Genomic DNA, 15,033 nt, shown 5'->3' with positions numbered 1-15,033 from the left:
TTGGCTCTATTCGGTGTACACCCATCCCTCCTTAGTTCAGCTTCATCTTTGGAAGTGCTGATATTGTTGTCATCGTTGTTATCGGCCTTATAATTGTTTTTTAAGTTATTGCGGATACGCTTGCTGTTATGACGCTTTTTTTCGTATTTCCTGTTTGATAATTTCTTCTTCTCGTCATATTTCATCACTTCGGTTAATCACCACCACCACCACCACCACCACTATTATCATCATTATTATTGGCATTACCGTTAGTATGTTATTTTTTGTCACCGTGTTTACCTCCTCGTCTCTCCTTTCCCGTAACTAGTGTGGAGGATACGCCTCTTCTCTCCTGGATGGGTGGCGATCACCGCGCTGGCCTTCTTTCTCACCTACTTCTTCTTGCCCAGGTAAGGGGTGGTCTCAGCGACGGTGATGCTTCCTCTATAGATGCCTTTATTTATCTATTTATTTATTTATTTATTTATTTTATGTAAGAGGGGCACTGGCCAACAAAAAAGAGCAGTAAATAAATAAAAGACCCACGGAGGTGCCACTCGCAAAATGTTATTGGTGGTTCTGTACTGCGGATTAGCATTTAAGAAAGTCACGGAGAAAAAGATATTTAAGGTGAGGATCGCAGGTATCACGATTCCTACTTATGCAGGTGATAGAGAGAAAATCAGTCCCTGTACGATGCACCCAGTGTAGTGACCCAAAGCTGTGCAGGTGTGGGGTTTTGGCACTGCATATGTTTTGGCACTGCATTACGATTTATTACGTGTCGACGGAAACATCTGATGCTCCGCCCCTGCATTATATCCCTTTCTCTCCCCATAAAGGAAAGTTCTGTGTATTGCCTCCATCATTGTTCTCTCCAGGCCAAGTGCTGAATTTGTATGTAGGACCGTGCTCGCCACGTATAAAGGACACCCTTCTTGTTGGAATACAATACAGGTGTGCTGCTCGCTCGGCACGTTGAAGCATACAAAAAAAAAAAAAAGCGAACGTGAATACAGATGTGTAAGGCTGTCATGTTTATGGCGCGCCGCGAGGAAATTAATCCAGATATATTTTTTTTTCTTTCCTCTTTTCTGGTCTGCAGCATTAAACACACACACACACACACACACACACACACACACACACACACACACACACACACACACACACACACACACACACACACACACACACACACACACACACACACACACACACACACACACACACACACACACACACACACACACCATCTTACATAACCATCTGTCTTTAATGCATGTTAAATAACGAAGTCTTTGCTTATCCACAGTGAGTATATGACTTAATTGATGTTTACCTGATCATCATCCACGTGAAGTGTTTGCACCTTGCCTAACGCCTCAGCCACAGTATGGTTACAGAGCGTGACATTTGTATCCAAAACTTTTAGCGGTGACGCAACGGACTAACATGAGGTGTTTAGCTTCCTCAGGCCAGTACACGTCATCCAGCTGGAATGGCCGTGGAGCACAGAAGCGGCGGGGCTGGATGGGACGACGTACGACGAGTCACTACTGGAGAAGGCTTTGCAGAACGGCCAAGAAAACTCGACACATCCCGCCAGCAGCCTTTCGACCTCTGGTAACAGCATTGATGCTTCCCGCCACCCACACCGCTTTAAGTGAGTTGTGTGTGTGTGTGTGTGTGTGTGTGTGTGTGTATATATATATATATATATATATATATATATATATATATATATATATATATATATATATATATATATATATATATATATATATATATATATATATATATATATATATATATATATATACTTGCCTGATTGGACTATTTCCGGTTGTCTAATGAGGTGGTGTTGGGACGCGAGGTGAACCATATATTGTCGCGATCGAACGCTCCGGTGTGATGCGAGTAGAGTCTAAACATCGCTGAATTATTGTTCTTTTATAAATCATTTCTCTTGGCAAAAGCAGGGATTGTGTCAGTAGTTCCCGTTTCGCTGTTCAGTTACAAATATGCGGGTGTAAAGCTGCTGGTGAGGGTGACTCCACAGCCTTTCTTACTAAAACCTGCTGAATGACTCGTTTATTTGTATTTTTGCATCATATGTATGTGAAAAATGTGTATTTGTATTTATTAAATGTAATGTTTTATTCATTTTTTTCAGTTGAGTACAATTTAAATATTCTGCCACGGAAATCTTAATCCTAGCCGATACCAGGACTGTCTTCGCCACCAGGTTTGACTCTTGCCATTCTGCGGCAACAAACTTTAATCCTCGTTATCTTTGTGAGTTCAGCGTACATCGCGCCACACACTCAGCATTTACTTTGCAGACACGCTTTTCAAATACTTTTAAACTTTGCCATCTGTTAAGCTCTTTATCACAGCCTCTGTCTCCTATTTCCTCTATGTTGTTCTTAAGCAAAAGTGGCCATAGAGTTTCCCGCAGCTCTCCTGGCTGTGGTATTCAAGCTTTCCATGGAAGTAGCATTTCTTTGTTAGGAACCACTTTCTTTCCGTGTATTATGTACTCATAAGTAAATAGCATGCAGCATGCAGCTGTAGACTTCGCACAGTTTCATCATTATTGTCGTCTTATCTTAAGGGATCCGTACTTAAAATCTTCTGTGATAATTTGTAGTGTGCAGCTGTAGTTTTTACAGTTTATCAAGTCCTTGAGATAAGAGGCTTTTACTTTCTTTATTATTGTTGCTATCAGATAACTTTGATTGAATATTACAAGCAGCCTTCATTGTTATGGACAGCTATATATATATTTTTTTTCTGAAATTAATTTTTATTTATTTATTTACTTTTTTTCCCTTCAGACTACCGTGAAATAACTCATTAATATCATTGCCAGATCCTTGATATACCTCCAGTACTCATTTCATTTCCCCATCCCTCTCATATCCCATGGTCACGCCTTTTCTTTCTCTCTTGCTTCACTCAAATACCTTCACTCAGATCTGATTAAAAAAAAATATTACATTTATATACGACTCACAAAAAAAAAAAAATAATAATAAATAAATAAATCTATCAAATAAAAAAATCAACAAGAACGTTTAAACAACTTTACGCGCGGAAGATGTCTGTTGTCACACTACCCACACATAGCACTAGGCAGGGCACATTATGAGAGGGGTCTGGGTACACACGAGGGTAGTATCCAGGCGTTTCTTGCATGTAGGCTTTGAAGTTCTGCAATAAATGTCGCCAGTGTGCCTTTGTCGCCCGCCTGCACCAACGCCTTCACGGGTGATGATAACACGCATGGAAAATATTCACTACTTATTGTGTTTGTCCAAAGATATTGTCTCCTGTGTATATCGGTGGTATCAGTTATGAGCGTTACAGGAGCGCATGCCACACTCAAGGCCCGGTTTGAAAGGAACTGGTGAGAAGGGAATTTTCAGTCTTTAAGAAGTATCCTAATGTTTTTAAAAATCACATTTAATTATATTCATATTTCAGATGAGAGAGAGAGAGAGAGAGAGAGAGAGAGAGAGAGAGAGAGAGAGAGAGAGAGAGAGAGAGAGAGAGAGAGAGAGAGAGAGAGAGAGAGAGAGAGAGAGAGAGAGAGAGAGAGAGAGAGAGAGTCAGTCAGTCAGTCTTGTTTCAGTATCAGTCTTAACGGTACAAGGATCCATCTGTTCTTGTGTGTGTGTGTTGGGGGAGAGGGTGGGCTGTTTGCTCAATCACAATAGCCTCACCCACTCTTCCTCGTTCCCGCCAGCATTCCTTCTCCTTTGCCAGGTTCATCCTTTCCCGCAAGCGACTGAATCTCGAAAGGAGACCCAAGGTGAACCTCATCCCTGAACAGGTGCAGTGGCGTCACGACCCTGACCACCTGTGCCGCACCGCCGACCCGCCGCCCCTCGCCGTGGCCCTCGTGGTGACTGCTGTGGCCCATGACAGTCGCAGAAACTTCATTAGGGACACCTGGGGCCGAGCTGCTTGGTACCCTCACACGCTCATAAAGTGAGTGGTTTAGCTTGTCTTCACCCCTTTTGTGTTTCCGTTGCCTCCATATTTGGTTGAAACGCTTTGCTCTTTCACCACGACTATTTTCAAAGACCACAGAGAAGATTAGCCGGATTTTCAAGGATGGTTCTCCTGTTAATGATGTAGAAATCTCGTTATTTTGTCACTACAACCGTAAAAACACCCTTGAAAGCTCATGTAACGTAAACTAGGGCCTTTTGAAATCAGTGCAAGTGCGGAACAGAAGTATTTAGGAATATGATTGGTTCTTAACTAGACTCAGAGGTGTGTTTAGTTTCGGTGGATGGCAGTGAAAGAGAAGGAGAAGGGGCGTCTCTGAAGAGTGTGCTGAAAGATGGCCGCAGCATCACTTCTAAGTCTTAGGTTTTCAGTATTCCACATAACAGGGAATTAGGGTCGATGTGTGTGTGTGTGATATTATTATTGGCAGTCAAGGAAGAGTGCAAAATTTTGTCTGCATTAACAAAATAGAACTCTAGATACCTCTGTTCTGTTTTCCTGAGAATAGATTATCCCAGACGAGAGATTTCCTAGTCAGTGTCAATATAAAGCACAAGTCTTTAGTCGGTTGGTTAACACAGAACAACTCTTCATATGAATCTTTTTTCTTCCTCACTCAAAGCTTATATAATCTCTTCAAGTGCTCAGTCGGATCCTTACTCATTATTTGACTAAGTCTCTTTTACTTTTCACCACAAGATTTGTGAACAAATGCCTGCCTTTCTCTTTATTTATCTACCATGCCCCAACCTGTTCATTAATAGCAGGAACCTTTAAACCCCACCACGCATTGAAAACCTCGACCAAGTCACCACACTCCAATTTTCTTCCAGGACTGCAAGCTAAGGTGTTTTAATAACCCTTTGATCTTTTGCACGTGTTTCCTTAATTACTAACCCCTCTGAGACACCTTTACTTATTCTACACCCATTTTCTATCTCTAAACTGGATAAAAATTGCAAAATATGTTCTTTTTAATCCCCTATTTTCTTGTAGATGCATATAAAGATTTCATGCATTACTCCTGGTGCAGTGATAGGGTTTATCAATTCATCTATCCATTTACAGTAAACGTCTTAAGCCCTGGTCCTTTTTCATCACTGTTTCCTAGGCTGACAAATGAAATTGCATCCATTGTGGCAGTATACTCTTATGTGCCGTTATAATTTCACTGTAATCCTCATTGGACACACCCCCACCCCCTTTCCAGGACGGTGTTCGTAGTGGGCGCCACGCAGGATAAGGCACAGCAACAGATGCTTGAAGAGGAGGTGCGAACTCACGGCGACATTATCCAGTACAACTTCATCGATAGTTACGCGTGAGTGTTACCTTATTCTTGGTGTGTGTGTGTGTGTGTGTGTGTGTGTGTGTGTGTGTGTGTGTGTGTGTGTGTGTGTGTGTGTGTGTGTGTGTGTGTGTGTGTGTGTGATCGTCATCTGTTTCCATCGGTCACATTTTTTCAGCCTCTCCTATCTCTGCTGGCCGCCGGTGTTTGAGTGTGCGTGGGTAGAGGTGGTGAGTGACACAGCATTATGGTCTGTGGGCGTCATCACAGCCAAATCTCATATACCCCACTCCAGTTTGTGATTATCTGATATTTTGTAGATAAGGCACAGTTAAGGCTATGTAATTTTCTCAGTACCTCCCTCTATCCTCAGCTGTTCCTTTTTAGTTCTTTTTATTGTATTAATTTGATGTATCCACTGTCACTTATTGTTTTGAGCTTTGTGTACTCGTGTCTCCAAACATATTGATGAGATTAATAACAGTGATAGTAATAGTAGTACTAATAATATAGGATAGAGTGAAGATAAACATTTCATAGATACATAAGACCAGGAGTGGCTGAGAGCTGGGAGGATACGTTCTTACTAGGGCAGATCCTTAGGTAGCCAGAGAGGGAGAGAGAAAGAGAGAAAAGGGCTGTTAGAGGAGGGCATTAAGGGTGGAAATGTAAGGCAGGTTTTAGTTAATTAGTTAGTTGAATTAGTGAAGAGTAGTGTTTTCAGAAGTGCTGATGATGGTGATGACACGATACTTAGCTGATGAAAATAGAGTACTGCTTTTCATCAGTTCAGTTAGTTAGTGTTTGAATGCAACAGAAGAAAATAAATAGTTGCTGGTAACAAATAATAAATAATAGTAAGAAATTATAAAGTATAAGTAATGAAAAATAATTGAAAATAGATGAGGAAATGTACATCCAGTGAAATATTAAGAAATTATAAGGTATGAGTGATAACAAATAATGAACTATAGATAAGGAAATATACATACACTGAAATAATAAGACACGATAAGCTATAGTAATGAAACAATAATAAAGGGACGTGGAGTAAAGAAAACGATGAATAAATGAAGATGATAGTGACGTGCTGAAGTATCCTGCAGGAACCTGACGTACAAGACCCTCTCGCTGCTTACCTGGGGCATCACGCGGTGTCCCGAAGTTCAATTCCTGGCGAAGATCGATGATGACGTGCTGGTGAACCCCTTCCACCTGAAAGTCTTCCTTCAGGACATCCTACAACACCCGCCCGTCCCCAAGGTAGGCCCGGTAGGCTGTCTGGCAGGATGAAAGGGACTGAGAGGAGCTTTGATGTGCAAGGATTGATTTTTTTTCCCCTCGCTTCTTCTGGTTCGTAGTCTGTAGCCCACTTGACCGAGATCTGATTCTCTCTCTCTCTCTCTCTCTCTCTCTCTCTCTCTCTCTCTCTCTCTCTCTCTCTCTCTCTCTCTCTCTCTCTCTCTCTCTCTCTCTCTCTCTCTCTCTCTCTCTCTCTCTCAGGTCCCGATTTACCCTAACAAAAAATAATAAGGTGAAATCGAAATTTAGCTTTACTTCAAAGTCATGAAGTTCAAATTAGACAACAGTAACTATCCAGGGCTTGTGCTTCCTTTAGTATCTGCCCGTTATCTCCCATTGACTCCCATTGACTGTGTATTCCCGCCAGGGTATTCAACCAAACGACGAGCTGTTCCAGGCGCCCCCAAACACCAACCCGGCAGAGAAGCACATCTACGGCCGCTATGACGCCCAGCCTTACCCTCTCCGCACCACCAAATGGGCCGTCTCTTTAGTAAGTAATATCCGCTGCATCTTCTTCCTGTGTGCATATTTCCCAAGAGGTATTTTGCAGCATGAAGTGGGCGGGGCTCTGGTGGCGTCCTCCCTCAAGGTACACCTCAGCCACTGTTTATAGGCATGTTCTGTTATCTGTTACATGTTCTGTAGGTTATTTCTGTCGTTTGGCATTCTGTTTTTTTTTTAATCGTCTCCCACCATCACGTGATCTGTTATAACACGGGGCTTTATCGTTTCTTCCTGTCAGGACGAGTATCCCGAAAATGTCTTTCCCCCATTCGTGCACGGACCGGCGTACCTGGTGGGCAGGGCAGCGGCGCGGGAGCTGTTGAGAGTGGCTCCTTACGTCCCGCTAATTAAGTTAGAGGACGTGTACACGACAGGGCTGGTGGCGCACGCTGCGGGCTTGAGGCACGTACAGATCTTCGGGCCAGTGAGCACGTTCAAGGCGGGGCCGAGCCTATACAATGGTTCGCATGCCATTCTGGAGGAGAATGTGCCAAAGGGAAGGGAGACGGCGTGGAAGGAGATTTTAAAATTTGCTCCAAAGGTATAGCGTCTTGTGTGTGTGTGTGTGTGTGTGTGTGTGTGTGTGTGTGTTGATTTTTTAGATGTTGCACTTAAATTGATTCACTGTGGATATTTATGTGTGCAATGATCAATCCATTTCAGGAACAACCATTATCTCTTGTCGACGCATGTTTGTATAGTGTTGCACAGTTCACCACACTGCCCGGATGCGATAAGGGAACTTCCAATATAAGAGATTTTTATTTTTACTTTTAACGACGTTTAACGACGTTCTTTTCAGAACGAAACAATCTGCTCAACTCCGCCGCCAAATGGTGTTAAAATATTTTTCTCTACTGTTATTCTGAGGAGCTTTCCTTGTAGTTTTTAGGTTTTATATACCAATTTTCAAATATATTACATTTATTAAATAAACCTTACAACATAAAAGTGTGCGTCTTTGAGTGTATAGTGTACGAATATGCAAGTGTTGACGCTTTACGTAAGATCCTTGAACAGCCGCGCTCTCATCCATCATAATGACTCACAACAGTCGCTATTTGTTCTTTATGTACATCACATATTGCTTGAAACATTGATTTCGATGATTATTATATTCTGTTATCAAAAGTTAACATTTTTCCATGCTACTATTTATGTTACGGCTGTCCGAAATCCTCGAGACAAGTCTGTCTGCCTCATGGTGTGAAACGTCTGCTCAGCATAAAAATGTTGCAGAGGCATCAGTGCAGCACGGCAGCCTCAGTGGTTCCCCTTCGCGCTTCAGAAAGTTCATTACTTGGCTAGTGTATAGCGCTGCTTCACACACACACACACACACACACACACACACACACACACACACACACACACACACACACACACACACACACACACACACACACACACACACACACACACACACACACACACACACACACCACTCGGCGAGATGAAGTGGAACTACGAGAAGCTGACACCTGACCTGACAGGTGGGCATGTTTACTCACGTGCAAGGAAATGCTACAGTGAAGTCGCTCTTATGGTGTTACTGTTATATTTATTCAACTTATGATCTCGGGTGGAAATCATTTAGTCTTTCATCCGATATGATACTTCCTAATTTTGTAAGTATATAGCATTCATCTTTCTCCATTCTATGAAATTCACTGACGAATAACTAACCGTGATTCCCACAACTCCAGTCTTGTTGTTGTGCCTTCTTGTCCTCTGGGTATCTGGGTTGGCTGTTGCTGAGGTAGCCTATATCCTGACCAGCTAGTGGTCTAACAACTGGTTGCTTCACACCAACCTCCTTTTCATTTACTTTTTACTTAAGTAAGCAGCAACCCATTATGTCGGGTTTCCCTTCAATCTTTGGAGAACATAACATTTGCCAGTACATTGGCAGCAGCAGTAAGATGAGGCAGGAAAGATGGCAGTCGTGTCAGGTAGAAGGCAACAGCATGGGGAAGAGGATTGTGAGGTGCACGAAGACCCAAAAAATAGTAATGCCAAGGCATGAGCGATTCGAACTCCAAATCGTGTCAGCTGTGTCAGGAAGTGGGGAAGCGGTGGAATAAAGAGAGTCGGGTAAATTTCATTAATCCACATCCTTGCCACCAGAGTAATTTATCTCCAAGGTGTAGGAATAGATTAATGATAGATGATGTTTAATGTGGTGCATGATACAGATGACGTAAAGCATGGCGACCAGACCAGTGCCGCTGACTGCCACTCAGTGAACCATATTCTGAAATACTTCTGTTTGCACCTCCACTACTTTCAAAAGGATCTAATTGAAGTGACACCGGTTTTTAGAGTGTTTCTTCATGGCTTTAATGACAGATCAATACCATTTCTACACTGTTAACACGAAAAATATCCTTGAAAACCACTGATTATCTGTGGCCCTGGAAAATAGTCGAGGTGAGAGAGCAGAGCGTTTCTGAATTCGGCCCACTGATTGTATGAAGGAGGACAAGACGGTGTGCAGGAAAATTTAGTCATACACCATTGTAATATCCATATTTTAATTTAGATATACTCTTTTTAGAGTATCTGACAATCCCTTCCCACGCCTGTTTCACTTCATTCTCTTTGGGGTCGACAAGGAACACCTGCGACCCGGAGTAAAGTCTTCGGCTGAGTCTCCCGGAGTAGAGCATCCTTTCAACCTGCTTCAGTTTGATTCCTGCCCTCTTCGCCACTAACCCCGTTAAGAAGACGTCCTCCAGCCACAGCATAGGCACGTAGGGGACATAGGCCAGCAGGATGTCCACAGTGTTGCGGTCCACGATGTAGGCAGACCCGAGTACGATGGGCGGGTAATGCTCCAGCGGGTACTCCTCCTGAATTACAAACAAGTTACATGAGTTACACAGACATACTTACAAGGGTCAGAGGTGTATTACCAGTGGAGATGATCTTTGTCAATAGTAAAGTCCTCAACCCTCCGACTCCTTTGGTCTCTGATTGTCATTCTTGTGTTGCATTTCACTAGCTACATGTTTACTCTAAAGAAACAAAAACAAAAACGAAAAAAAGTGTAACATGGAAAGGAGACTATACGTTAAAAAAAAGTTACGTCGATATTATAAGAAAGATACACACACACACTCACACACACACACACACACACACACACACGCTTATTTCCCAGTCACCAGCACTGTTCCCACTGTGTTCCCACTCTCCCACCCTTATCTGTCAAGGTCTGCCTGATAGAAAGAAAGATGGATGGCTCCTTATTTCAGTGTACTGTTTCTGTCTGTCGTTGCATATTTCAGGCCTCTTGCACTTGTGTCCTCATTCTCCACCGCGTATTATGAGACAGTGTTCCATTTTTCAGGACCTCTTTGTTATTGAGGGTAACAAAACTACGTCAATAGGCTGAGTTTGAACAGTGGTCATCTTCCCTGTTTCACGGTTCACGGCATCACCTTAACTAGAGAAGTGAAACTTTTCATTAGCAATTTCAGTACTTTCACCATCCGTGTTCTTGATGATGATGACACCTGTGCGATACTGACTTCATAAATTTCTAGTTCAAATCCTAATCTCCAACCGCCCATGTTCCCCTTCCCTACTTCTCCCTCCTTGAGTTGTTCGCCCAAGACTTTGTATATAAATCATCACCTTTGTCACTGCCCACTTGCTTGTTCTCATCGGCTTGGCCCGGAACCTGGCCCGCCCGTGGATTTGTCTGGGTGAGGGGTTTATGAGGAGGTACTCATTCAGATACAGGCGGAGGTTGAAGGGATTAACCACCACATCATCGTCGATTTTGGCGATGAAGGGAGTGCCGGGACACCAATCCTTGACCCACGATAGCCACGAGATAGTTTTGTAAGTAAGGTTTCTGCGAGGAAAAGAAAAGGTAACGCCAGGACTTGTTAATCTAAGTGTGAAATAACTGGACGAAAAGTTTTTTTTTATGTTTTCGAGAGGTTGGATGGTTTACTATTTTGAAATTTCTTACAGTATCCCTTGATAACACTGAACGGAATGTGATTAAAATAATTAACCACGGTATTGCATCGGGTATTGCAACTATGTACGGAAGAATATCACCAAAGACTGTTTATAGACGTGTGAATCTTGTTAGAAGCATGAGAAAGAATTGACATCAGATGAGAAAGACGAAGCTTACATACATCACTTAGTAACACGAAGAACTGGTGGTCTTATAAAAAAAATTAAACACCAGTAGTACTCCGTGTTGCCCAAGATTATATAAATTTAGTCATTTTCAGTCTAATGCCCGTTCTCTCATGCTCTTGGTTTATTTATTTATTTTTTTTTATCATCTATTTATTTATTTATTTATTTTTTATTTATTTGTTTTTACCTGTAAGTGTCCATGAAGTCAGCCTGTATTATGTCCTCGTATTTATCAATTTCGTCATCCAAGGACTCCTGCAGCGTTTTACTGTTCGGGTATCCCACCACGAACACTGCTCTGAGGAAAACACAAAGTAATATATAGATACTAATGCATATTATTGTATATCATGTACAGTCCTCCCCAAAAAATTATTCTACTGGATTGAAAAAAAAAATAATAATAATGATATACAATTAAATCATCGTGACATTTGAGTGGATATGAAGAGAACCAAAACGTGTGTGTGTGTGTGTGTGTGTGTGACGCTTACAGGTATATACGCAGACAAGTTCGTCTTCAGTTCACCACCTCGTCAGTAGACAAGTCATCACTTCCGCTCCGTACTCGGAACCTCAACGTCACACGACACGGAGAAGTCCTGCCCCCTGTGTTTGCCTGAATTCTTCATGATGTAAATACTATTTTGGAGTTATCACGCGGTGTAAGGGACATCCCATAGATGACTTTTTGGGACATTTATGAGACAGTAGCTAATGGCTCCAAACTTGCAACTTGCAGACCACAGTCTAAATGATTCAAGACTTGCTGAACGAAGCAGTGTAGTTACGTACGTTCATGCAATGGCGTTGTGCTCTTCAGAAGCAAGAAGTACAGTGACTTGATCAAAGGTGTTCAGGTTCAACATAACTAATACAGTTAAGATCTGCTCCAAGTCGAACTCGCTACGGATTTCTTTCCTCTTTTAACTCTTGAACTGCTAATGGCATAATTTTTACTTCATTTGAGTAACTGTAAGCAATTCATATACCTAAAATGAGACAGCTGCTTATTTTTTTTTTTATTTTTCATTTATTTATTTTATTTTATTTTATTTATTTATTTATTTATTTATCTATTTATTTACTTATTTATTTAATTTTATTTTAATTTTATTTATTCATTTATTTTTAATTTTTATTTATTTATTTATTTATTTTTTGTAAGTGGCCTCTTTTGAAATGATACTCGAAACTTGCAACTAACATAGGATTTTCTTGCCTGCCGCCGTGAATGATTTGATCTCGGAGTGTACAAGGGAATGTATATACTTAGTGGTTTCTCCTGTACATGTTACACAAAACAAGATTGCTTTTGATGGAGTGGCACATAAACAACGCCATGATATCCTCAACTTTGATGTCTGTTCTCTGTTATATTTGGCGTTGGTCAGACCTCATCTAGACTACGCTGTGCACTTCTGGCCCACACATTACAGGAAAGATATAGGTCTATAAGAACCAGTACAAAGGAGAATGACTAAAAAGGTACAGGGGATGAGGAGTATTCCTTACAAAGCGAGATTGAAGCTGTTAAATTTACATTCTTTAGAGAGACGTAGGTTAAGAGGGGACCTGATGGAAGTATTAAAGTAGTATAAGGGTTATAACAAGGGGGATGCAAGCAAAATTCTTAGGATTAGCAACCAGGATAGAACAAGAAATAACGGGTTCAAGCTTGAAAAATTTAGGTTTAAGAAAGAGATAAGAAGAAATTGGTTCTCAAATAGAGTGGTAGACTCAGTAACCATGTTGTTAGTGCTAAGACATTAGGGAGCTTTAAGAGATTAGACGGGTTTATGGATGGGGATGATAGGTGGAAATAGGTTTATTTCATACATGGACTGCCACGTGTAAGCCTGGTCGCTTTTTGCAGTTTTCCTTATTTCTTTTAATATTCTTATGTATATGACTGAACTGTAAGACTCACTTGATGCCAGTGTATTGGTAGAATTCCGGGCTGGCCCAGGTGCTCCTTACCCGCTCCCTTCGTTCGAAGTTCTCCACAGCTGTGATGACCACGGCTAGGATGAAGGGAGCGCTCTCATTGCACACAGGCGGGTCCCTCCACGAGAGGTCCTCCAGCCAAGTGATTTGTCCGACTATTGGGTTCACCGTGGACCCATCAATCGTCAACGTGAAATTCTCCTTTACGAATTTCGGTGTACTGTGAAACGAGTTCTCATGTAAGGAAGGAAATTTACTTCCATACTGCAAGTTGGTAAAAGTTTTGGGGAGAGTTTTACCGATATGTATTTAAGATATGCTTTAGTGGAATTAACATATGTATACCAATAAATAATGTTATTTTGTCATTACAGGCAATTGTTACTATCGCATGTGTGAAATATACGACATTGTACGAGTAAACTATTCAAAATAGATGACTGATTAGTTAACTGATACACGTACCGTGTGATCCGGTAGGCTTTCATCATGTGTGGGAAAGGAGGCAGCGTAAGGCACAGCACCACCACCAGAACAGCAATCCCCACACAAAACCATATAAAGGCATGTCGCGCACCCCTCATTTTTACTAAGTCCTTCAGAGTGCTCGCTCCGTCCTTATAAATTGCACATTTGTTGGCCGCATTCACTCTTCCATCACTATACTTCTCTCGTCGTCAGCGTCTTCGTTGTTGTTGTTGGTGGTGGTGGTGTGTGGTGGTGGTGGTGTGTGTGTGTGTGTGTGTGTGTGTGTGTGTCTGTGTGTGTGAAGCAAAACAATTAATATAAGTATTCAGCCACTGCTGATCCTGACACTTCGTTTCTTGCTCCACATTTACTAGGTCCATAATCCATCGTTGTTCTTTCTTTCAGAAGGAACGATTTCACTCGAACGTCAGTCTAACATCAGTGTCTGGGTCTCTAGGGATGGTTGGCGTCACTGCCGACACGATACACAAGCCGCTCACGCCCGCCGCCTCTTCATGAATGGAGGTGGTACAGTACAGTACACGAGCCGCTGCTTGGATATATCATTCACTATCAGATAACACAACCCTCTAGATTCGTATAGGAAGTTTTCATTTGATTGTATTTCATGGGGTGGTAGAAAGGTGTGCATTGAATTATAAATCTCAGCTAAGGAATTCACATCGGGTAACTCGTCAAACTCCCGTGCACTACTATTTCTGGCCACTGCCAGTGGCTGTGGCATGGGGTTTAGTAGTTGCAGCCGAGGCATCTGCCACTAAGGGACCTTCAAAGATATAACTTTCAATTAATTTGTGATTGTGAACATTGAATTAGGCACTTAAATACTCTAGATCAACCCTTTGTAAAAAATAATTTTTAACTTATATTTTTTCTATTCCCTTTCAAATTATCTTAGTATACAATGTGAATAACAGTGCTATTGTGGCTAGTGTTGCAACGGATGCCTAATTGGCGCTTAGAGTTGCCTGTTGTCATTAATACTTCGGTATCCAAGTCCAAGTTGGAGCACTATCCACGTTCGACGATACAAAGTTTCAGACACCATCTGCGAGGGCTGATGCACCAGACCAACACTACGGCTGTATTCAAGTGAATTAAATCAATCTCAGAAAAGCTGATATAATAAGTACATAATAATTATGTTATGAAACAAATACAATGTTCATACATATATCAAAGTTGGAGATTATTCTCTTGAAAGATTTCTAGGGTGTTATACAAGTAGTACATGTGTACGTATATTATTGGTTGTCAATTTAGTTGTTCAATTGGAAGTCTCACTTTTATACGATCATTCTCTCTCTCTCTCTCTCTCTCTCTCTCTGGTAAAT

General features: G+C 41.6%; 2 protein-coding genes across 11 annotated transcripts in view; one reads left to right on the top strand and one right to left on the bottom strand.

Annotated features, from left to right (window-relative positions):
* The window catches only part of LOC135111167 (beta-1,3-galactosyltransferase 5-like), a 77,744-nt gene extending 63,264 nt beyond the window's left edge, over window positions 1–14,480 (top strand). For 6 of the 10 annotated variants that reach the window (XM_064024220.1, XM_064024219.1, XM_064024224.1 and 3 more), the window contains 8 exons: window positions 311–392; window positions 1,451–1,648; window positions 3,754–3,978; window positions 5,213–5,323; window positions 6,397–6,553; window positions 6,960–7,085; window positions 7,338–7,640; window positions 14,084–14,478. In XM_064024220.1, the coding sequence (XP_063880290.1) occupies window positions 311–392; window positions 1,451–1,648; window positions 3,754–3,978; window positions 5,213–5,323; window positions 6,397–6,553; window positions 6,960–7,085; window positions 7,338–7,640; window positions 14,084–14,197 (1,316 nt within the window). In that variant the 3' untranslated portion in view covers window positions 14,198–14,478. Of the gene's footprint in view, window positions 1–310; window positions 393–1,450; window positions 1,649–3,753; window positions 3,979–5,212; window positions 5,324–6,396; window positions 6,554–6,959; window positions 7,086–7,337; window positions 8,051–14,083 lie in introns of those variants that run through there. The other 4 variants (XM_064024228.1, XM_064024226.1, XM_064024218.1 and 1 more) reach the window with 4 other exon arrangements.
* LOC135111168 (beta-1,3-galactosyltransferase 5-like) lies at window positions 8,421–14,091 on the bottom strand. Its single transcript, XM_064024229.1, has 5 exons — window positions 13,676–14,091; window positions 13,194–13,430; window positions 11,451–11,561; window positions 10,739–10,961; window positions 8,421–9,951 (listed from the first exon to the last, which is right to left on the bottom strand). The coding sequence occupies exons 1-5, from the start codon at window positions 13,792–13,794 to the stop codon at window positions 9,607–9,609; spliced, it is 1,035 nt and encodes a 344-aa protein (XP_063880299.1). The 5' UTR covers window positions 13,795–14,091; the 3' UTR covers window positions 8,421–9,606.
* Window positions 14,481–15,033: the final 553 nt, after the last annotated feature.

Source organism: Scylla paramamosain, chromosome 21, assembly GCF_035594125.1.
Source record: "Scylla paramamosain isolate STU-SP2022 chromosome 21, ASM3559412v1, whole genome shotgun sequence".
Taxonomy (NCBI): domain Eukaryota; kingdom Metazoa; phylum Arthropoda; class Malacostraca; order Decapoda; family Portunidae; genus Scylla; species Scylla paramamosain.
The sequence above is the reverse complement of the archived record's forward strand: the minus strand, read 5'-3'. Positions and strand labels throughout refer to the sequence as shown.